Source organism: Apteryx rowi, unplaced genomic scaffold (assembly GCF_003343035.1).
Source record: "Apteryx rowi isolate R43461 unplaced genomic scaffold, aptRow1 scaffold_45, whole genome shotgun sequence".
NCBI lineage: Eukaryota > Metazoa > Chordata > Aves > Apterygiformes > Apterygidae > Apteryx > Apteryx rowi.
Window position 1 is genome coordinate 1,556,755 of NW_020450705.1, and position 24,863 is coordinate 1,581,617.

Below are 24,863 nucleotides of genomic sequence, written 5' to 3' on the forward strand. Positions count from 1 at the left end.
CCTTTATTCAAATGTAGAATTTTATCTCCATCATATCTATACATCATGCCTATACTTATACAAATAAGAGAAATGCAACTTCTAACTCAAAGGTAGAGTCAAATTTCTTCTTTGACTTTCTGTCACAATCTGCTTATTTATCACATAACAGTCTGCCAGCAGAATACCGGAGGGAACAGGTCTGCAGATGCACAGGGATTGCTTTAGAAGGGACTTAATAGACCATTTCCACATCAGATTTCTATGAATAACCAACAGGTACTTTACAAAACAAAAGTTGGCTTTATTAAGCAAGTATTTATTGCACAATTACAGACTTGGAAGTAGGGAATTTAGACCTTGCTGTGGTTATTATCAAACATATGGAGGTTACTAGCAGGTTGTCTCCTTTTGTAGCTTAAGTGAAAACTGCACAGCCTAGGCAGCTGGTTGACACCGAAGCTTGGGACTGAACAAAATCTTAGGAGTGATAGGGTGCAGATTGTAAAAAAAAAAAAAAAAAAAAAAAAAAAAAAGTTGCCACTGCATGAAACTCTGCATGGCTTTGGTTTATAGGATTTGTGCTGTGCAGTACACTTGTTATGCATTGGACAACTACACAGTATACAAAAAACAAAAGCTTATAGCATTGAGCAATGTTGTATGAACAATATACACTGAAGATGCTAGCAGAAGCCTCGGACTTTCCTTTGCTAAAGTGCCATCTCCCAACGTTAATGATCCAGAAACACTTTGAGGTCACTGCATTGATGGATTCCCAGGACGAAGAAGCGTGCAGCCCGTCACTGGTCGGTCACCGCTCTCTGAGAAATTGCTGCCCATCTGCTCCTGGCAGGACACAGCCTCCTTTCTTCTTGCTTGCACTATTGATGTCTGGCTTTGAAGTGCAGAAAAGAGAAAAACAGCCCTTCTGTTTCTGCAAGAGAGAGAATTTCAAATGAGGATTGAACTTTGTTTTACTGGACTGCTACCTTCAAAATGTTCTTTTAATAAGCAGTAGCATTGGGTGTTAGGAACAGCTTAGATCCTTTTATATGCCTTATCTCTAAAGGGTTATTACATGACCAATCATTTGAATTGACCTATTTGGGGTCTATAGTAGACCCTGCTTGCATTTGTTTCTTCTATTAATCCTTCATATATTACAGTTCTGTTCATGTAATCTCATCAGTAGGGAGTGTCATAAAAGATTGTAGCATGTGGCTCACTTCACTGTATCCAGCTTTCGGGGAGAACTAAGCTAGCATATGTTCACCTTTGAGGAATAATTTTTCTTGCAAAATCTAATAGTAGTACTTCCTACTGCTTGTATATAATGCACTGTGAATGTTAACTTAATGAGTCGAGAATCAATCTGATCTATGGTCAGACAGGGAGGAATCTTTCATGATTGTACTTTTCTGCTATTTCTTGCTTGCCTACAAGACAACAGCATCTCCATGCTCTCTGGTAACAAAACAACTTAAACTGTGCTGCTTGGACCAAATCTGAGAAAGGGAGTGGCAGTTCAGGCTCCAGGAACAGCGATGGACCTAAGCAGCCCAGGGTCAACCCTTTGCTTATGGCCACAGTTGAGACGCAGGTGAAAAGCTCTAGTCCCAGTTGATGAAATTGTTGCAAAAAAACATTAAGTCAATTTATTTTGTAAGTCACTTTGCTATTTGTGCCTTTTGATTTTTCATACCATAATGGGATTAATGTAAAGCAGCTGTTGGGTGGACAATGGTGCACGTACCTTTGAAGATGTGGGGAGCCCAGTGCCTGACTTCCTCATCACATGATCAAACAAACTCCAGTTTGGCCAGTGCCACAGTGAAAGTGTTTACCATTTTTCACTGGAACAAGAACTTCTGAGTTGAAAGGACTGGTTGGAAATGGAAGAATTGGAAGAGAAAAAAAAAAAGAGAGAAAAATAGTAATATTTATGATAATTCTTCAGATGCATTAAAATTGTATTCTTAATATAAAGAGTATCAGCTGCTGAACATGAAGTATAGTTGTGGTGCCAGTTAACACTGCAGCAAAGGGAGGTTCAAGTTAGGCAACACCAGCTGAGTACTTGGCAGCAGTAGCTTCGACCATAGGCAATTTCAATTCTGGAAAGCTCATGCACTAATGTCAGTTGAATATGGCAACTGAAACCCCATTACCTCAGCTCACTGCAAGCTTTTCCAAGCAGCCTAGGCAATGTGCCTCCCCTGATGTTCACACAAGCATAGAAGACATTTGGCTGGCCACTGCTATCCACCCAGCCCAAACATTGGCTTCCATCCCTGTTCCTTGCCCTTTCTACCTCCGCCTGGGCTGGCAACTACGTGTCAACCAACCATTTCCAGAAAGGTTCATCACATGTATTTTGTCAGTGGTTATAGCTAGCAACTTGGGTACCTACTGGGATTTTGCAGCTTTTTTAAGAAGCACTGCCTCAGAGCAAAAGGATGCCTTTGCTTTCTCGTGCCCCACACAGGCTGAGCTGCAACCACAAGAAGTTCTGTTTGGTGGGCTCGGAGGGTCTGGCAGGGCCGGACTGCTGTCTCCTGGCAGGGTTCCATTAATGGAGTGCTTTTGCAGCTTCCCTTCCATCATTCCTGTGTCTTGCTCCAGCTGCGTGGGAAGGTTTTGACAACCTAGTGTGGGTACCAGAGGGAATGATACGGTCTTGTCTTCGTTTGGCATTCCTGAGCTGGTGGTGTTAGGTGTGTTAGGTCTGGAGGCTTCTGAGACTTGTATAACAGGAAGGTTGTTTTCACCCGCTGTATGACCATTCATGTGGAGTTTCTTCATGTGGTGCACAACAGCTGCAGCATTGAAGGCTTGCTGGGAAAGAAGACAAAAACCCTGTGGTGAACATGTAGTGAGGCCAAGCTGTGTGGGTGCTACGGGATGAAGGCATTGCACATCTTCCCTTAAGCAATAGTTCACATATAGGGATGATAGTGCTGTATTGGTTAGCACTGTCTGTCTGTTTGCACAATATGTAGAAAGTGGGATGTGCTCATTCCTTACATAAACACCGTGGTTTCCATTGACTACAAACTGCTGATGCTTTTTAAGATCACAACCATTTCTAGATAAGGAAATCACAGGGAACAGCTATAACTACCCTGTAGTGTGAAATAGAGATCAGAGCTGAATTTTGAATGAAAGTATCTAAAATACCATGTAACAAGTGGTTCTGTGGCATTCCTTTCTCCACCTAAATTCCTACAAGAATGCTCGATATAGAGGAAATTCCAGTTTATGTTCAAGGCTGAAAGAAGGAAAAGCTGGATTAAGTTTCCAAGAGGTCTGTTGATGGAGCACTAATTTCACTCTCAGTATAAAGGTAATAATCCTTTCCCCCTACCCTTTACTTGTTGGCAGGGGTTCTATATTGCTATGTTTGTGGTAAATCTACCAGTATGCATTATGCAGGGGATATTGGTCTAAGTATACTATGAACACTAACTGCATACACTTTTTGGGTGGCTTTTGGAGGAACTCAGCTTTTGGGTGCTTACCCATATAGATGAAGCCTTGCTTGTTGCTAAATGGCAGCAACTAGCATTTGTTTCTGAGATGGCTCTAGGCGCCCAGCAGCAAACAACTTACCCTCCATTTGCTCTTTGCAAAGTTTTTCTGAATCTGAGCGCTGACAGATGGGTATATGTCACGGTGAAGGGCTGTATTTCCATTAATCCTGCAGATGGGGAGAGAAGAAAACGGGCTCATAGGCAGATGGCATTTGTAAGGCATTCCACATTCTAGAGGCAAGTAACTAACTGCTTTGTATATTCAATCAGCAATAATTAAACCCAAAGGAAAAACAGCAACAAAATATAATACAAACACACACTTCAAAGCTTGGAAAAGCTCAGAATGGGATTTCTTCTTTGCCTCTGTTTATGGAGGCAAATATTACACAATTGCATCTTTAATTATTCATCATTTTCTTTTTTCACACATAAAAAAGAAACACATAGGGCCACTCCAAGGCAGCTAGTGACATTAATAATGGGGATTAGGAGGACACCTCTGTTCTCGGTTACAACTAAGCACATGGATCTAAATGCGGAGGCTGGTAAATCCCCTTTGTCAGTAGTTGGCAACATTAACTCCTGGGAGCCACGTTTCTCTCACCATGGGTGCCTCAGGGCTTCTTCACAGGTAAACCTTGTGTTTGGATTTTTCTCCAGTAAATGTCTGATGAAATCCTTGGCTGTTTGGGAGAGGAGGAGGAGAAGCAGAGAGAAAAGGTTATTTTCTTGTTGTTCCAAGATATGATTCTAGCAGGACCTGGCAGATTCTAGTAGATAAACACGGCAACCATCAACCCCAAGAAGGACGTGTTAATACTGTGTTATTACATCATCAAATGGATATATTCATAGTGAAGTGTTCCTTATGAAAAAAAACTGAGGATGTACCAAACTTTATGTTTAGGTTACGTGATTTTGAGCAGAATTTTTCACTGCCAATGGAAAGCATAAGAAAGTCTAAACTGAGCAGACTTGTCCTATCCTACTTCCTTTAAAACTTGGCTTAAAGAGGACTTGCATCCCTCCCAATCTTTTTCTTTGCAGGGAGGGTAATGTTGCTTCCTATTATATCCAAACAAATCTTCTGCCAGATTTTTTTTGCATGTATAAAAGGAGGATGTTCAAAAAATGCTGCTAAGATGCTGGTTTCAGTAAACCCAAAACTGCCAGTGCAGCTTGCTTTGGTATCATCGCCCCCGCTATGGGTGGCACTGGGAGCCTCTGCAGTCGGATCCCACGGCTGGGGGTTTGCTGCTCTGTTAGCATAACTCAGTTTAAATGTGCAACGCTTCCTGCTATTCCCGTCCCCGCCGGTGTGCGGGAAGGGTGCTTGGGAGATGCCGAGTGTGGCAGCTTCATTTCTTATGCAGTGTTGTCTGCTTGGGCTCACCCACGATTAAGAGGACTCCGGATTGCGGACACTGCATTTGTGAGAGAGAGCAAAGTGCTTTCCAGTGTCTGAGCTTTACCTGACTCAGAGATATCGTCCCAGAACGGCGATTCAAACTCATAGTAGCCTTCCTTAATCTTTTCAAACAGTTTAGATTCAGTCTCTTCATAGAAAGGAGGATACCCGCACAGCCTGGAACAGACCAGAAAAGAAAGTGGTCCTTCAGTGCCTCAGTCTGTGTATGCACAAGCTCCTCTTTAGCTCTGTTTAGTTGCTTGTGCAACAGGATTGGATGAAGAACAGAAGAGATTTCTCTATAGATCCATCTGTCCCTCACATCTAAGTGCATTTGTAATACTGCAGAAAAGAGTTAAAAACTTAGCTGCAGCAGCAAAAGGACAAAGCCACAGCTGGTACATAGCTGCACGGTGTGGGAGGAAATGAAACAAAAAGTACTGAGGAAGATTGAACAGTATTTGTAGGCAACTGAAAAAACAAAACATGGGATGAAGCATATAGTGGAGAAAATGTGATTCCTTTCATCTCCTCCCTGATACTTAATTCCCTGCATCCCTTTGCTTTCTACGATCTAGTGAATCAGTGCAAAGGAAGACTATATTGCTACTGTGAGCATAAAGCTGGGAGGTCCAGGATCAGCACCATTTACACTTCCACTCTGCAGAGGTGTGTGAAGCTGTATACAAGGCGGGAGACTTCTGGAAAAATAAGTGGGATGCTGTTTGCTTTTACTCACAGGATATAGGTAATGACTCCAATGGACCAGCAATCTACGGCTTTGCTGTATGGCTTCTGGGTGAGGACTTCTGGGGCTGCAGAAAAGCAAAAACTAATCAAGAAAACAAGCAATATTAAATGACTCAATATTGGAGAAAAAGGTGATTTCTGGTATGTCTGGCCTCTGAGATGCCAGTGCAGGAGAACTAGCCAGTAAAAGCTCTATTTACTAAAGGGATTGATCTGTCCTTTTTGTATCTACTTTAGGACATTGGGTTTTATGATAGTGAAGCACTACTATCATAGAAACAACCACTGAGAATTTCTGCCCACATCCTAAGGTTTCAACCAGTAATCTGTGGATCAAGCTAATGCCTTCTGGTTGAAATTAAACAAAGCCCATTGTGCTAAAATTCTTTTTGTAATTTTTCAATGAATACTTGACTAAGTGAAATATGTTGCTCTTAAAAATATCTTTTTCTTTTCTGTTGAAATTATCCTTTTCTTTGCATTTTCAAATATTTTGTGATTTTGCAGTCTTTACACTGTAATCCAGTGTTTGTAGTCTACATATATAGTGCATCTGTTACCAGTATGTGTTGTTAAAGTGATTATATATTTTTGTTTTTTCTGCTAGGCAGCATACTGTAAAAGTGTAATCTTTTTTCTAGACAGACCACCAGTGAAAACCCATTCCTGATCTTTGGCCTACCAACATATCCTGGAGTCCCACAGGCAGTGGACATGATGCCGTTCTGTTCCATTTTAGACAAGCCGAAGTCTGTGATCATAATTTTGGAGTTCTCTTCAGGAGTAAGGTAAAGAAGGTTTTCAGGCTGTGAACACAAAGTGGTCAGGGTTTGAAATTTGAACTAGAAAAATGAAAAGAAACAATGGAAGGTCATAGGACAGAGCGTGAGCTTATTTCTGATGTCTGGTGGTTCAGGAGTCAGGATAACATGCTGGGCATGTGGCAGTGGAAGGAGTGTCTTGGTGCGGTCTGGTGCTGCTAACAGAATCACCATGCTGTTTCACATGGTGCCTGCTTCTGCTTTTGGTGTGAAAAGCTAGGGGTCAATCCTTGATCCGAGGGTTTGCAGGGTTACACTATGTGCTTTAGAAAAGTCTGCAGATACATCAGTCTATAAGGCATTGTTATTTCTAAGGAACACATGTCACCTTTAAGTCTCGGTGAACTATTCCATTTTCGTGGAGGTACTTCACAGCTGTCAAGACCTGGTGGATTACCAGGCTTGCGTCTTTTTCGGTGTAAACTCCTCTTTCCAAAATTCGGTCAAATAACTCTCCACCAGATACCCTGTTGAAATGATAGTTCAGAAAGAAAAAGGCTGAACATTAAACAAATCTAATTGTGCTTTCATGTTTGAGGCAAGCCAATTTTCCAGCCCTTTTACGACTCCGTCTACAGCACAACCATTCCTATGGTAGCCATACTTTGGGAGACTCAAACACCAGCGGGCACTCTTAAGTACAGTTTTAGAGTGCCAATAAACATTCCTGGTGAAGCCAGTGAATTCAGGTAAGGTTGTGATGCAACTGCCTGCACGTTCGAGCCACGGGCTTTCAGAAACATGCACGTAACTGCCACCAGTCTGTGTTACGTAACCGAATGCACAGCCTGATGTGTATTTTTGTGTAACTTCTTTAGGTAAATTTGCGAGTTAGCAGTAGCAGCCAGGCTGCCTGAAGCTGATGCCCACAGCAAGCTGCTTTCTTTGCAGCTGACACATTGCCTGCTTTCATTTTCAGAAACCCTGCATGGCATAGCTTTAATTAGAAATGCCTCTGTCTCTGTCCTGCTAAACTGTGATGAATTAATTTGCATAAATAGATCCTAACTGGGGTTTAGAAATTTACTGCTAGAATGAACATAGGCTGAGACAGTACAAGAAGTGTCCATGTTAGTTCAAACCATGTAGCTCTTACTTCATTAGTGAGGAATGTTTGTGCATGTGACTTTTAAACGTGACGGACTCCTGTGCATAGGTCCTGACCTAGGATGCATAACCCTGGTCCTACCACTGTTCTTTCTCTGTGGCCTAGAAAGACTTGACTGCTAATACTTACAGCTGCATGACCAGGTAAAAGTGGGTTGTGCTCTCATAAATATCTTCCAGAGTCACAATGTTTTCGTGCTTTATTCTGCAAAGATAAATGTGGGTCACAGACATATCTGACAGGGACGAAAGTGTTTTTCAAGTTGAAAGCCCCATAGTCATCTTGCTTTAATCATGAAAGAAAGTTCACTGAGCTACTTTGTGGCTGTCCTCCCTTGCCCTGTGTGGTAGCATCTTCTCTCCAGGCATCAACAATAAAGGTCCAGACTCTTCATTTTTAAGCAGCTTCCTTCTCTGCATCATGTGTATTATAAGTACTGAAAAAACATGAACTCTAACTTTCCCTTCCCTGTGTATTGTTCTGTTTAATCTATTCAGTTTCTCAGATCTGGGGCAGTATGACTGTGTTGGGGTTACAGACACAGCAGCGGAATAAGAGAAGAAACTTTACTAGTATATTCATTTATCGTAATATTTATATATTCTTGAAAAATAAATTATTTTTATTTTATTTTATTCTCATTCTTCCACTTAACCTAACACAATTTTGTGCAGTGGGAGCAGGAGCAAATGTCATTTATTCCTAACCTCAATTCATGTAAGTCTCCAGAGCTACATGTCTTGGGAAAAGATGTTTGTTTTACTTTATATTAAAAAAATATATACTTACTTTTTCAATACTGCTATTTCATTCTCCAAGCTGCTATCCCTTGTGAGAGGAGACTTCTTGATGCATTTCAGAGCAAAGAGCTTGCCAGTGCTTCTTTGTTTCACTAGGAAAACTTCTGAAAAGGCACCTCTGCAGAGAGGAAAAGTAAGTGCATTTCAACAGATGATGCTATTGTGAACTAGAAGGAAACTTACAGAGGAGAAGGAAAAAAGCCCCCCAGAAACAAAAAAGGAAATAATTCAATTCTAAGTGGATGCTAACTGTAAAGCTAGAACTACATTTCCAGCAGACCCAAACTTAGTATATTCAATGCAATAATTATTCAATATATAGAAAAATCCCATTTTCTCTGTATGTAAGGAAAAGGTTATATTTGCATAGTTTATCATGAAGTTGTGTTGAGGGAGTTAACAAAAAAGATCGTTGCAGTGAAATTAAACCACATTCTTCAGGACAGCTACATGTCTGTAAAGACAGCCAAGCATTTTGCTCCTGTATCTGCCAGGCTATGAGTTAACTTTGCTCTTACCAGACTCAGAGCACACTTCAGCGAAGGTAGATTGCAAACATGTTTTTTAGCATATGCTTCAGTGATCAGTGCAGGAGGAGGAGGCATGATCCAAGGTTTCGCAGCTTACTGCTTTCAAGGAACCTTTGCACTTCAATTCTTTGGGACTGAGGGGGCAGTTCCCAGGCTGAGGGCAAGTCCAGCTAAGGGGCTATATTAAAAACCATCTCTCTAATGGGACAAGCTGAAATTTGAGTGCTCATTACTGTTAATAACCCTGTGAAGAGATCAGTAGCCTCCATTCTGACTTGACCAAATTCCTTCTTAATATATATCATACCTTCTCACAGGCCCTTGCTGACTTAAAGTTGTCCTTCACTTTCCCTGTTCAGCATTGCTGGGAGGGTTGAGATAGCTGAATTTCAGTGAGGAGAGCCCAATTATATTGCAGTTGGGGTACATTAATCAAAGTTCCATAGATCTGAAGTGCAAAACAACCGGAGAACTTCAGCCCACTGCTTAATGTTTTCATCTGGCACCTAATATTTTTTCTTTTCTGCGGAGCCTGCTTTTACCTGTATATTCTTAGTTTAAAAGTTACAATGAGTACCTAGCATATTCCTGATAAGAGTACAACTCTGTACAATGAAGAGTAGATATTTATAATATCCCTAAAGCTTACAATCCTGTTAGAGGATTTTCTTTGGCACGTGTCTTGGGATAGTGACAATGCATGCTTTGCCAGGTCAGTCCTCAATGATTCTCATCAAATGAGCAACAGATTTATTGATGGTAGTTAAATGAAATGTGCCACTGTGTCTGAGAGCTGAAGGGAGCTGGAGGGCAGAGTAAGGAAGGTGAGGTAGGCACAAGGGATGTACATCTCAGTTGGAATGCTGTTGTGGCAAAAAAAACAATAAACGAGGGCAGAAAACCTGTGCTTCCTATAATCTGAAGAGTATATATATGTAAGTGAAGAATCCAGTGTATTCTGCAGACAGGTTTGGCTAAGCACAGAGCTGTACCCATCTGGCATGCGGCTGTTTGCTCATGTTTTTGTTAGCTAGTGGCAGCCAGTTCTGATGCAAAGGGACAGCATGAGTCTAAGACAGCTCCTTGCTCTACTCACTTCCCTCCTTCTTATAAGGGGCTACCTGAGTACAGCTGAAACCGTGTAAAAGACATTAGGGTTACGAAGAATTAGGTTCTGCAAGTGAAGCAGTCTGACACCATCTCCAGTTTTGCTGGAAGGAGAAAAGAGGGAAAGGACTAGTTCCTATCAAGCTTGGGGGATCCCTTACCAAAAAAAAAAAAAAGGCATGGATTTTTGGGAAGGCCTTCCAAGAGGTGGATTTGGTATCTGTTTCACTCAGTAATTTATATGCAATGGTCTTGTCTCTCTTTTGGTTCAAAAAGTAGTAGATGTTGGAGCCTTTTCCTCATTTTACACATATTCTCATTTAATTCAGAAGACTGTTTCATGAAAATGCCTTTCAAGTTCATGAGAAGTCTCAAGGAATAGGTAGGGATGTTCTCTTTAAGATCTCTAATCCAACAGTTGTGGATGGTGGGGGAAAACGAGGGGCAAGGACCATGGAAGTGGCCAGGCTTGCGAGTGGTCTCTAACCGGCATCTCCTGTTGTCCCTGTCTGAGACAGGGTAGGTCAGCGTTGGCTAGTGGTCTGAGCCCATACGGCATTGCGTATGTTCTTGAAATGCCTCTGAAAACAGCTGCAAGAACTTCAGAACTCTTGAGCTTCTTAGAAAACTGATCAATAAATTTCTAGGTAGCTTTAGCTCCCAGATCTTCTTTAATTTTCTTCAACTAGTTGAAGCAGTGCATGTGGAAAGAATCCTTTTTTCTAATACTAACTTTTCATGCCAATGTAACAGTAGGAAATGAACAACCTACAAATCAGATGCTAGGGCATCTGTTCTGTATTTTAGTCCCAAACAGTTTATAATAATTATGCCCCTTATTAAAAACTCATGAATCAACAAGTTGGCAAGGAGAGAACAAAGCATTTTCTAACCTCATTCCTTCAGAAGAATGTTATTGGATTATTTAACTAATTTCTGAGGCTGACCAGGAACGTCATAATTTAAAACATAGCTGAACTCTGGAATAAATATTCTTTTGGAAGCTTTTCCATGTGTTCTAAAGTTACAGAAAATTTGGACGGGATAAAATTTCCTGTTTAGAGGTAGTTCAATTCCTCCTCCACCACCTTGGAAATGTTTTGTTGTTTCATTCATACAAACAGGCAGATTAAGCAGCTAACTCACAGAGGAGTTGCATATAACTTGGGCATCCTTGTTCTTGGTTCATTCCTAAAGTTTGGGGATACGAGCTTAAATAAATAACATGTTATTATGGCTGTTATAGAGCCATCCTTTGACCTTGCTTAACCTTGTAGCAGTGGAAGACCAGTGTGTTCAGAGGGAAAAGAGCAAAAACTTAAATATGCTGCAATGCAGGCTTAGAGGGGAAAGGGGAAGGAGAAGGGATCATCTAGAGCTGCACTGCAGGGCTGAATGGTGAAGGAGGGCTGTTCTCAGCACCGCTTGGCAAGTATGAACCATGAATCAGAACGCAAGTAAGAAATGTGCATCTGTAATGTAACGCCCACCTTTTATCTAGAGATTGTTGCATATCTCAGAAGGAGATGTTTTCTTGTGACACTGGCAAATACCAGAAAGAGAGCAGCTGTGCTGGGTTGGGAAGCATCGTATCTAGATGCAGGCTCTGTTTGGAGAGTAGCTATGGTACTTACGATCCCAGTGCCTCCATGAAAATGAAGTTTTTTCGGATATTGCTTGTCTGTTTCTTCCAGGAGCTGCTGTCATCCTCTTCCTTGCGGCCCATCTTCTCCAGAGTGGAAGCAGGGAATTCTGTCAGGAAGGGCAGGAGAGAAAGGATTGATGTGCCAGGTACTCTCATGAAGAACAGGAATGGTTAATTGGATTCAAGGTGTCATGAATGCTGTTTGCTTGGTCAGAGGATTCAAACTTGTCAACAGCTTGGAAATATATGATTTTTTGTACTTATTTTGACACTTACAACTGTTAGTACTAGCCATGTCACTGTGATTATGTCCCAATGTCAGTACAGTTTAATATTAGATCAGCTGAACAGGCAGACGGTGACCATATGGTAGTATTGTCTTGTGGGTATATTCATTTATGCATGCTGGCAATTAAAAATGTTTATATTGTGCTTTATATTTAGCGGCAAAAAAACAAGCTGGGTGGTTGCTAATTTTAAGTAAAGCATCTATGACTTAATGGATTAAAAAGTTAGGTACAACTAGGGATGCAGGTGGATTATAGTTGAACTGCTTTATTGCTTGAATATTAAATAGTTTAAAGAGCTCATGACTGCAGAAGGGAAATCAACATAAAACATTTCTGGGTCTGTCTTGTATAGTTTGTGTTGCTGTCTTCTTTAATTTTTGTTAAGTGACAGATTGCTTTTGCATCTGAGTCATCACCTTCCCATTGCCTTTTTCTTGCAGGGAGTCACAAGGCTGTGAAATCCCAGTGCTGTCTTTTGGGCGGCCCATGCTGCAGCAAAGGGGTGCCAGCCCCAGTGAGAGCCACTGCTCTCTGGCTCCACGTGGGAAGGGTGGCAAGAGGAGCAGCTGCTTATCTTGGTAAAGCCTGTCCAACTTAAAGGGCTTGTGGAGGCAAAATGCAAAGGGGAATCTAGTTAGGTTTCTACCAGACTGAATAATCCAGCCTTGGTCTATGGTGACACAATGGTCAGGCCACAAAATCAGGAATATGCAGCTTCTGGAGTCAAATCCTGCTTTGCTGGATGGTTGCTGAGCACTTATTATCTACATTTAATATTTAATTGCACAAAATCTGGTTTGTTACTAAACACTTCAGTAGGACTTCTAGGTGCTCAGCACATCTGAAATTTAGGCACCTGGTCTGGGTGCTAGGTCTTCTGCCATCCACATTTTAAAATATTGACATGAGATTGACTCTCTCTCAATCTCACAGGTTCACTGAACTGGAACTCCAGAAACCTGGACTCCCGTCCAGCGGTGCCACAAAGGGCTCTTTGACCTTGGTCAAGCCCTGTCCCTCCCCACTTCCCCTCCCACCTCTAAGCTCTTTAGAGTACAGACTGTGCAGTGCTACTGTAATGCAAAAAGTAATGCTATCATCACTTGTGGGAGCTCACCAGAGTGGTGTGAGAATTACTTGGAGATTACACAAGGTTTGGAAGGTGTGAAATGTTATACAAACATCTAAGTGCTCTTAATAAGATCAGGTCTAGCATTACAGAACTGGAAATACACTGGAAGATGAACAATGAAGTCTGTAGATGAGAAAAATTTTCAGAAAACAACAACTGGTGGGGCTTGTTGCACTGTCAGGATACAGTAGAAATGCACTGAAAATATCCACTGACAGAAGGGGATTGGATGCTGGCAGCAGTGCCGTCAGCACATGCGACATCTCCCTTCTTGGGAGCAAGGATGCCATTCTCCAAAAGCCTCAGACACAGCTGAATCTTTGAAAGACAAAACTGAATCTTTTCTGTAAAAACAATGTGTTTGGAAAAGGCAAAGTATTAAAGCAGACAAAAAGCTGAAAGCTTATTTCAAGACAGACAGCTTAGATATTGAATTCTTCCTGAACCTAGTTTATCTCCTTAATTAACATGGTTTGAGGATTTTGAGATCCTTGACACAATTTTTTAAAGGTTAATTTAACACTATTGAAAGCAAAATTGACTCAACTGCAAACAGTTGAAGCCTTCAGTCTATAAAATCACTAAAGGCCAGTGCACACTTTTATTTGCTTTCTGGATTTTGATGCATGTGTAACTCCTAGAAATACAAATCTTCATAAAAATCAGCCATATTTTGCTGTTTAAAATAGTGAAGATCAAAATTTTGTCACAAAAATGCTGATCAAATAATAGAAACCTCTTTCTGCCAATATTTTGAGTCCAAAAACTACATTTTCATTCCAAGTCTTCCCTCTTGTGCCACCCATTCAAATCTCTACAGAACTGGAACTTCACAAAAAGAGAATTTTAAGCAGAGACTTTCAGCTACTGATGAGAGCAAGTTTCATCCAGTTTAGCCAAACGTAAAACGCATGACGCAACTATGATTTTGACTTATGGGTAAAATTTAGATGACCCCTCAATTTCTTTTGCAGCCTACTGTCAAGCAAAGAATATAAAGTAAAAAAAAAGTAGGCTAGCCTAACCCCTGTGGGCCTTAGTGGAATACAAACAGTATTTTAATCTTCCTTCCTGTCCAGCCACTATGCCAAAATGTGGCCTGGTTAGCACAAAACTCTTTGAGGTTGCCACCCATCCCCGTGGATGTAGGCTGACGGCCAGAAAGCCCTTTGCAGAGGGGCAGAGACGATGGCATGCTCAGAGAGCATCTGAATCCCACCCTCCTTGGCATGTGAGAGATGACCAGCTCCCACTGCAAACGCGCTTTGCATGCTGCTCTCCGCCACCCTTTTCCATGACACAGAGCAGCCAGCCGCGTAGTCTGCCGAACTTCCCTGCAAACACCGCAAGAGAGGAGCCCGGGAGCTGTATGACGTGGAGGACAGGACAAAGCTGCAGGTAATATGCAAGAGTTAATTATACACCCCGCGGGTAGGAGGTGAAAGTGAAGCCAGATGTTGCCATCTCTGGCAGGGCGCTAGGGCCCAGCAGCACCCAGCCGTCTCCCCTGAACCCTACCGAAAATGAAGCAGTGGTGGTGTGCGAGCTGCTCTCACCACGTGCTGTCTGCGATCCTCCCTGGCCTGCCCCCACTGACTCTAAGAGCAGGTTGAACCAGGATCTATGTAAAGCATATTTGATTACTTTGGGCCACTTAAACACAAGTGTAAAATTTGCCCAACATTCGCTAATTTAAGCTTTATTCTCTTAGTATTTTCACATTTAATTCCTTACAAATTCTACAGGTTTTTTCTTAATGGATTTTGCTTCTAAAAGGAAGATAGTTGTGTGTTTTCTTTAGTCTCCTATGAATCATCTGTTCATTTTATAGTTTCTCCTTCTGTTACTTTATGTATATGGCATTTTGTTTTTGCTGATATCTGGAGGAAAGGACGGATGAATCGCTGTGACTCCATACATGTGTATTTGATTTCCTGCTTTCTCAGTTTTTCTGTATCATCATGAACAAGTCATTTCCTGTCTTAGCCTGCCTTTCTGTGAGAAATGGGAATAAATGGTGCTATTTTGAGAGCAAAATAATGAAATGTTTGAATTGCCTAAAACGTAAAAGCTGAATAGGTACACAGATGATAAATACTTGCCTACCTTCCTCTTTTCTCAGGTTGGATCACATTTTTCTAAATACTTTTTCCCCTGTTTATACCGAAGAAACTATGTGCACTAGGGCTTTGTACGTAACGAAGCCTCAAAAACCAACCACGATTACTGGATTCTAGGACGTGTGATTTTGCTAATGGTCTGTGAACTTGTCCTTTACTTTTTTACTTAATCTGTTTAAGCCACTTGTTGCACTTTGCAGCAGTTCTAGAGAATGCTGTGTTTGACAAATATGTCTGTTTTGTTTATTTATTCAGGCTCTGAATTTATCCAACAATGACCTGACCTTTCTCAATGCTAGTGCATGGTGTGTGGATAAACAGAACTTTATATCTATTTGTTTAGTTGAAGAAGCTTTACTTTTCACAAGAATAGAAAACATCATAATAAAAGTTGGGCAAACAGACTTTGTGCTTGGGCTGGCAGGTTTTCCTGCCATACGATGTGTCCGTCTGCGCGCTTCCGTCATTTGTCGGCTCCATGCCGGCACCCCGGTCGCATGTGCGTCGTTCCCGGTCTCGGGGGCAGTTTTGCTGTCACAGCAGTACAACGTGCACACGAAGACCGGGGTGGAGCATGCCTGACGCACACTTGAACAACTCATTAATATAAACTCCTAATATGAGAGAAGGGTCTATGTTTGCCTATTTGTTTATTCTCCTTTTACTAGTGCAAGAACAATAGTGCATTAAGATTGCAAAATAAAATGGAAATGCTCATTAATTAATGCATGTAAAGACTTCTGGAGATAAAAGAGAAAAAGAAAAGTATAAAGTATTGCTTTAATTTGTTTAGCATGCCACGCCTCTCATAACAAATTAAGCAGTAACAGGACATAATCTGACAACTCTATGCTGAAAGTAGTTTCAATATTAATGTCTAACCTTTGGGCTCTTCTAGAGACTAAGTCAATAAATGTGACTGCTGCTGTATTCTCTCTGATCCAGCAAATGACACATCTTTGCTTAGAATGTAATGAGTGTTATTATGACCTTGCTTAAATATTTCCTGAAGAAATTTGTTCAGCTTTCATATCTCACAGTAACGGATCCATCTACAGACAGACATTCTGCTTCTGAATGGATATACCGAATTAGCAAAATTATTGTAAGACACGATTAATAATCTTGTGAGAAAGTTACATGTGGAGGGGGAAGATGCATGCTGCTTTCATGATTTTGGCTTTAGAATTAGAAAGAAGTTTAGATTAAAATAGGAGGAGAATACAAAGTCAAAGGGATTTGCTTTAAAAAGAAATACACCGAAACAAGCATTCTGTGTGGGAATGAATTAACTAAAAGGCCAGTCTGTGTTTTCAGGGACAACTAAACAAGAAACTGAAGACATGAGATCGCCATTAGAAACAAATCTACATTAAACATTTTGTATTCATTCCACTACTCCATTGATTCAAAAGCAGTGCATCAACTTAGGAGTCCTTGATGGACACTGGCAGAATCACATTTTTCAATATAAATATTTCACATTCCTTAAAAGAGTTTTGAAGTAAAATGTCATAACCCAGCTTTCTGTGAAGTTGCTAAATATAACGTATGAGCGCAGTAGAATATTAGACTAACAGTCTGTGCAAAGAGGTACTCCCGTATTTTCCTCCTAAAGGATGCAGTTCCTTTTAAAAGCAGGTTAGCCAGAATCCAACTTAATGCCCGCCTGCTTTGCTGTACAGAACAGACAGGAAAAGCCAAGGGTTATTAAGGAAATAATATTTTGCTTACCCAAGTCAGCACAAACAAAGCAACTCCTGTTCTCTGCTCCTCCTGCTCAGCTCCCCCAGGTCTGTAGGGATTCAGCCTGCCTTGGTGCTAACAGTCAGACAGACTGGAGGGGAGGGATGAAGGAGATGTCTTTTGTGCGACGGTAACTAGGCAGCACTTAAAGGGGAGTCAATTGACACAAGAATAAGCTGCCTGTGGGTGTGCATGTGCATGCACGTCTGTGTCAGCAGCAGCAACGCTACCTGGCAGCGCTGACGCGGGCAACCAGGGCACTTTGCTGGCAGGAACTGGTCGATTCACAGTTAATTCTGCTCTCCCTCTGAAAGGAACAATGCATGGGTTTTCCTAGCAGCAAGGGCTTCTCTCAAGTAAAGAATTTGGTATTAAAACATTTCTCGGTGGAATGCAAATATATTTTGCCTTAACCAAGTGAATGAATTCTCAGTATAAAAAATGTCCCATTTTCTTCTGTATGACATTGGAAGGGCTGCAGGGAGGCAGGAAGCGCAGAGATGCACCATGCCAAGGGGGACCGTGTTCGGTTTCCAACCTGCTGCTTGACTACATGGACCGTGGTGCTGTGGCACGGCCACCCTCTCATCCCCAGCGCCAGGAGCGTGATGTTCTCCACCATTTTTAGATGGCACAAAGCCTGGGATAAAAGTCTTTGCAACAGAGATTAGTCTCAGTCACCAGAGTTTTGGACTTTTTTAAACCATCCAGTGTTTTCATTTTGACTTTCAAAAACTCTGCGTGTTTGACTTCTGGAGAAGCATGACGTGGGAATATAGGAATTATTAATCATTCTTTGAATCTTTTCTGTAATGGAGAATTTTTAGAGTTGACAATAATAACTTTACTGGCTACACTCTCTGTTGATTACACTGAATCTACATATAATATCTAGGTTATAATATCTAGATAACATCTAGAATAATGCATGAAAAAAGGTGCATATTATTGCAAAGTTTAGCTTTATATCAGGAATAAATCAACTCTAAGGCAATACAAGATAATCACATTATTTTCCTTAATATTGTTTGCTTTAGTAGCTTAGTTCTAAGTAGAAGTCTGTTTAGTATTCTGCCTTTCTTCATTGGCAAACTCCACAGTGTTGGGGATTTTGGTCAGAATTTCTGGATGTGGATTTGAATCGTAAGATTTTCCTTTAGCTTTAGGTCTTGGTGGAATTTGCATTGATCTGATCTTGAAAGCCTCAAAAAATGTCACCTATTCCTCCACTTGATATCTTTAGCACAGCAGCGCCAAGGGGTCCAAGAGCAGAATGTTATTCTGCCTGTGCCAATCATTATAAATTCACGATGCAAGAGACAGTCCATCTCCAAAACCCTAGTGCCTAAATGAACATGAAAATAGTTAGAAACAGAAACAGGGAGATGAGGTGATTGCCCCAGGGCTGCAGGATACATTGGTGTCTGAGATGAGAAAGGACTTCAGGCGCTGGATGCTGGATGCTGAGCCCTGTGCTAGGTGGCTAATCCCTAATGCCTCTGGTGTGGGGAGAGGCAGTTCTGTCCTGGTAGCACAGGTGAAACATCAAAATCAAGGTATCTTGAAGTCATTTGTGAGTCATTTATGAAGGTGCATATATATATATATGTATATATGTATGTATGTATGTTGTATGTATGTATATATTAATACTTTGGAAGTGCAGGTCAATCCCTCTGGTCCTGCTGCAGCACAGACATTTCATCTGCAGAAATTTGCTTGAGGAAAAGGACAATAAAACAGGAGGAGGAAGTTTTCAGTTTATGAAAGTCTCATTCTTTTCCATTTTGGACTGTACAGCTGCCATAGGGTTCTCACTGGGTTTAGATTAACCTGGCAGGACACCACGTTGATAATTTGCATCCCAGCGTAATATAAATGGCACCTTTGCCCCTACTCTAACATCACGCTGACAGTAAAGAAAGATGATTTTCATAGTAGAAATCCTCAGCCTGTGAGTACAAAGAGACTGCCTGCATCTAGCTCCTGCAATGTTTTAGCACATGTTGCCCTCTAGTGTTGCATATTTTCTAAATTCCAGTTGGACGTGTAGGCAGGTAAAAAGGCTGGTCCTTTAGCTGGTAGTGTGTGTTGCTCAGGAAACAGCCCTATTGAAATCAAAAAGCTATTAGCCAGTTCTGCTTCATACGCTTTCATCCTCATCTACTTAATTTCAGATTTAAAACAAAAAAAGAACAATTTGGTATTATTGTCTTTTTCTCTGTCATATTCAGTTTTCAGCTCATTTCCAATTATTTTATAAGGTTTGGGGTACTTTTTAAATTTTCTCTAAAATTCTTATACTTTCTTAAAAGCTATCAGCAAATCATATCTTAACTATAAATTCAATAGCTGTATTGCATTGTTGGTGCATTAACTATTTGGTAGTTAAGATACATACTGGGTGCTAAGAAATGCTAGTTCATTTTCTGTCTTTTCAGTCTCCTCTAGTCTGTGCATATGTCTAGGGCCAAGCATAATTAACCCTTGATCTCAGCCAGGGCATTAGGAAATAAAGTAACACAAATAACTAGTAGTGAGCAAGGCACAGTAAAGGAAAGCATGGTAGCGTGTCCTCATGCAGGACAAGGAGATAAGCATTCATTTATGAATTTATGTGCCTTGTGTGCAAGGACTGTGCAGCTAGTTGCTGTCGTTGTTTTATGATTTTGAGATGAAGATAAAAATGGTACGAAGAGAAAAAAAATTGCTTTTTACAGGTGCCTTATCACCTACCGTAGAAAAGCCAAGATTGTTGCCTATTGGAAACAGGTGTTGTGAGAAGCAAGGGGCAGCCTGGACTACGGAGGGCATGTTAAGATAATTTCAGCTGGATGGACCTGCATGCAGAAGAGTGTGGTGAGTGCCATCCAAACATGTTCATGACCAAGGCACGTGGACATGAAGGGGTGAGACACGGAAGGAAAACAGCAGTTCCTTCCTTTACTGAACTAGATTCATTATGGTCATAACTTCAGATAAAGTGCCATCAATAAAAGGAAACTGGCACCCGTGCATGGGTTTGCATCTCCCCTGCGACGCGAGCGCGTTGTGCTTGCTGTAGATACATTACAATTTGTATAGAAGGAGCACAACTATAGTAGGTGAATGCTAGCAACAGCCATCAAATTAGGGAGAAACTTGATTGAAGAAACGGGTTGCAGAACAGGGCTATTCAATATGTGAGAACTGCAAAGTTCCCCACATCGTCAATATTCAGAGTTTGGCCTTCAGAAATACACTGAGAAAAGCACCAACAATCCAATGGGAGTGAAAGGGAAAAAGTTCCCTTGTGTGCTTTCAATGTGAAACGATTCAATCAAGATGATGACTCTTAACCTTGCCTGATAGAAATCTGGGACAACAGGCAATTCAGTTCGGGGACTTTTGCTGAGCTCTCAATGGGCTTGAGTTAAAATAGCAGTTATTAACCAAAGACACTCAAGTAACAATCTAGTTTTTAAAGACATGAATCAGGAGTGAGGAAGGGTGATGAAAACCAGCAGTGCAATGTGCAAATTACAGCAGCCCATTTGCAAAGATGTTAGAAAGGACCCTTCAGTCTTGTCTCAGTGGTCCTGCAGTGTGGGCCCTGGCTGCTACTCTGAAGAACAGCGGTGGACTCACAGATAACAACATACACAGGAAATCTTCAAGAAAATCCGCCCCGGTCCTAGGTGATGGTCATCAGACAACACCAGAGCACTTGGCCTTGGAAAAGAATGAAATGAGAGAATTTGTCTCAGGTATCCTCTGGTGACAAGGGAACTCAAACATTTCTGTGTGTCTCTGTGAAGAAGTGAGAAAATAACTCTGAATATTATCAGTGAGAGGGCAAGCAAGGCTATTTGCACTGAAGGCATAACAAATGTGGTTTTCAAGCAGTGAAAAGTTTCTAAACGTGACACCCTGAATGTGAATACAAACTCAGAAAGTAAACACAAAGAACTTGTGCTAAAAATCTGTGTTTTTGGGGAGCTTGAATTGACTGTAAGTATGTGGGCCTGGCAATACCAGCAGTGTCATTCACACTCCACCGCATGCGGGAAGCTGGTGCTCAGCTCCTACCCAGCCCAGTGCTGCCGGTTTGCAAGAGCCCCTGGGGTAAGAGTAAGTATTAGCTGTGTTTTGTTATCCAAGCTATAATCATCACAGGAAACCCTGGTGTGGGGCCAGCAGAGAGCACTGTTGTACAATCAATGAAAACAACATTTACTTTGGAACAAAAATAAATAAATAAGGACCTCCATGAACAGCCCATCTGTGATTTCTGAGCAGTTGGTAGGGGGAAGGTATTACTCTAGATGAACTCCTTGAAGTAAATTGGAATTCAATTATATGCTCCTTACAGATGAAATCTGTAAGTATTATTTGCTTTTCTCTGTTGCTTTAAAACAGACACTGACTATAAAGCAAGGATATTCATTTATTTATAGTGTGATTGTGAATGAGTGGATCTGCAACTAGATGTTTTTTCTTTGAATCTGTACTGTCTGTGTTGGAAAGACTTGCTCTTTTCTACAGCCTTGTAAAATGAAGTGGTTAACTTGTTTTCTGAGTTATCCAAAGAACTTAGTAACAGATACTGCACATTCTTCTTAACCTGGTAGTTAAGGTCCTGTGAACTAAGTGGTAACCATTCATTTTAAAATGGTAAAGTACCATGCCATTAGCTCCTAATAAGCATGTGCTGTTGCTTAAGCTGTTCAGTGGTAGATTTACTCTAGAGCTTGATTAGCTCTCCCTGAATAATTCCAGATAGCATGTCTCTTTTAATGCCTCTGTTTTCATAGAAACATGCGATACATCCTGACCATGCCCTGTACAAACTGACATGCCAGAATTTACAACAAACCTGTGACCTAAAGATCAGACATTGTAGGTCTCGGTTTGTAACTAAATTTCTTCAACTTGAGAATGGGTGCATTTGAATCAAATTTAGTCTGTATTGCACAATTACAGTTCGTATCAGGTATGTTTGAACATCCACCCAGATGCTTGACCATCCCACTTATAGGCTAAAAAGTCACTCGCATTCCCAATACGCATAGTTCCTGTGATATAGTGCATTTCCCATGTTGATAATTCATACTCAGAGTTGACTAATGGGAAGCAGCAGCCAATTACGGACCTAAAAGGGCCTTTCATTAGCTTTTTGCAAAATTAAGTACTAATTATGTAGGTTTGAATAGATGTTTACTCAAGGGGTTAATTATGCATCCATTAAAAGCAAAACTTAATTTGGTGCATCTGGGGAGGAGAGGTTTGGGAAATCGTGGGAACTGCCGGCTATCAAGTGCTGCCTGAGGAGCTTTGAGGAGTTCACCCTTTTCAGCCTGGGCCATGACCACTTACCGCTTTGGAGAGCAACAGGGGGAGCAAATGTCTCACACTGGAAAGAAAGAGAGAACTGAGGCAAAGCACAGACAAGGACAGCCCAGCTCCTCGTTTCAAGCTCTCCCAGCTGAAGTTTCCTTCGTTTCCATCCCTCTGAGCACTGGGTCACCCTTCTCCTGACCTGTTCCAGTTCTGCAGAGCCCAGAGCTGCTTGTGATACCCCAGATATCCAACAGCTCCCCAAAATATTTTCATGTCTTAATCTCTAATTAATTTCTGTGGCCTTTATAAGAATTTGTTAATCCGTAGAGGATTTGTCCCAAATGTGTCCTTGAATGATGTGTCAGGCTCCATTTATACTTAACTGTCTCCACTAGTCGGGGCCTTCCTGCCTCCTGCTATTCTGTGGCCTGCTGCTCCCTCTTGTGAACGCACCAGAAATTTCAGCCTGTTAAAAAGTCTGGAAGGAGGCTGTTTCTGATCGTAAATGGCTCAAGGTCTCGTCTCCTCCTTCTCTGAGCACTGTATGGGAAACAGGCTTCGAGCTCAGCAGTATTTCTGGCAGCATCTTCTAAAATTCATCAGTAAAATAATTGTTATAAGAGGTAAATTAGCCAGCTTAGCACCTTTCAGTTTCAGGACACCTCTTTGTTATGTGACCCTAACATAGAGAAGATTAAATATATCCATCATTAAAGAAAAAAAAAATCAGTCAGTGCAACTGAAATTCAGAATGTCCCAAAACATTATTTTTAAGCCATGTGAGGTAGATGTCTATTAAAAAGCAAAATTATTAAGGCATTCTCAGTAAAAATACAGGGTTTTTAAAGTTTTTTAAAAATATATATTTCAAGACACTGAAATTTGCCTGGAAGACTTTACCAAGAGCATTTTTTTGTCTGCTTATTACTGTGTGCAGAAAATAATCAAGGAGATAACAGTATTGTAGAATTTAACTTAAGAAAGAATCTAATTAGATTCTTCTGGGCTTGTCTGATATGGAATTATGTGTGTTTCTTCTAAACTTTTTTTTCTCTTGGGATAGATAGCAGCTTCAAATCACTCTTTCTGTTTCAGCTGCAATTACAGGTGCAAGAACAAGAAGAAACCCTTCCACACTGTCTGATACACTGCTACTAATGGCTGATCAGCTCCTCGGTTCCCAAGAGGAATGGGAACAGCTTTGACCTCGTTTCCTGTTCACCTCCCTCGCTCCCATCAGTTATTTCCCCAGCTTTGCCCACGCAGACTGAGTGGGGCAAAGCACCGACATGGGACCATGCAGGTGTAAAGAGAAAGCCCGGAAGACCTGCAAACCTCACTTCTCCCAAGGAAACATATGGAAGTCCTACCAGAAGTGCTCCGCTTTTGGAAGCCACATAGGAGCAACAGCATTAAGTTTGAAGAGGACTTTGAAGCATCAGAAAGGAAATGGTCATTTGTAATGAACTGTGATATTCTGGCTGCTTTTGTGTTATCCAGAGTTGGTAGGTAGCTCCAAGTACCCCCCAAATACCCCACTCAGTGTCTCTTGATGTATAGAAACTTATACAGTGAAAATACTGATAAAATCTTCAAAATATTAGAGATCAGTGTTTAGGAAGTTGCATATGAAATGATTTTTCATGACTCTGGCTGGATTACCTTTCATTCTCAGGTGCAGTATGGTGTCATTCTAATTATTTTTTTATATGTGTGGTATCTTCAGCATAATTCATATGGCACATATACTGATTTACACAATTTACTTTGCTCACTATTACTCCTTTTCTGACACTACAGAATAAGTTTTAAAGAATATGCAACCAGGATTATGGATAGAAAATACCTGGGAAGTATAAGCAAGCCCACAACTCGGCGAGGCAGAGAGAGTGGGCAGGGCACAAGGGCTAGTTTTTGCAGGATTGGGAGTGTTTGCTTTCTTTTTTTGAGTGATGACAAGTAAGCAAGCAAGATCTGAATTTTACATCTGCTCCGGAAGACTTCTCTTATTCTCTGTAAATAGCCAAAACATATCAGTAGTTGGTAAGACAACATGTCTGATGGATTTACGTTTTTTTTTTCATCAGCTTGCTGAAAAGTGGAAGCTACATGACAAAATATTTCATAAGCAGTCAGAATCCATCTCTCAGCACGTGGGAGTACCGATAAAAGCCTGCCTTGCCTGAAATTGTAAACTGCACTTTAGTACCTCTGATTGGAGCTTTGTAACATTATCTTTGCATGTTCCCCATGAGACCTAACTGGCCACCAGGACTTGAAAGTGTTCACTCTTCTCAGCTATGTATAAGGTGACCAGAGAAACGATTAGTGTAATTTTCCAAGGTGGGGTCATTCATAATAGCCCATTACCTTGGTGATGGTTTGGTGATGTTCAGAGAATTTTTTATCTTCCCAGCTCCTGCTGGATGTCATTATTCAGAATATCTGTTTTCTGACCATTTAGAAATTGCTCTGGGATGCCTGCTGGCAGCTAACGTGTGCTATGGTATAAGGAATATATCCTAGACCGTTTAAATAATCTTGTGTCTGTTCTGTTTAAATAGAAGGCAGT

The 24,863-nt window shown here is 41.1% G+C and overlaps 1 protein-coding gene across 1 annotated transcript; it reads right to left on the reverse strand.

Moving 5' to 3' along the window:
- Positions 1-1,640: 1,640 nt before the first annotated feature.
- CAMK1G (calcium/calmodulin dependent protein kinase IG) lies at positions 1,641-11,765 on the reverse strand. The gene is made up of 11 exons (XM_026077210.1): positions 11,674-11,765; positions 8,392-8,520; positions 7,732-7,806; positions 6,823-6,961; positions 6,356-6,479; positions 5,663-5,738; positions 4,988-5,100; positions 4,120-4,198; positions 3,592-3,679; positions 2,393-2,817; positions 1,641-1,864 (listed from the first exon to the last, which is right to left on the reverse strand). The coding sequence occupies exons 1-11, from the start codon at positions 11,763-11,765 to the stop codon at positions 1,774-1,776; spliced, it is 1,431 nt and encodes a 476-aa protein (XP_025932995.1). The 3' UTR covers positions 1,641-1,773.
- Between the last annotated feature and the right edge of the window lie 13,098 nt (positions 11,766-24,863).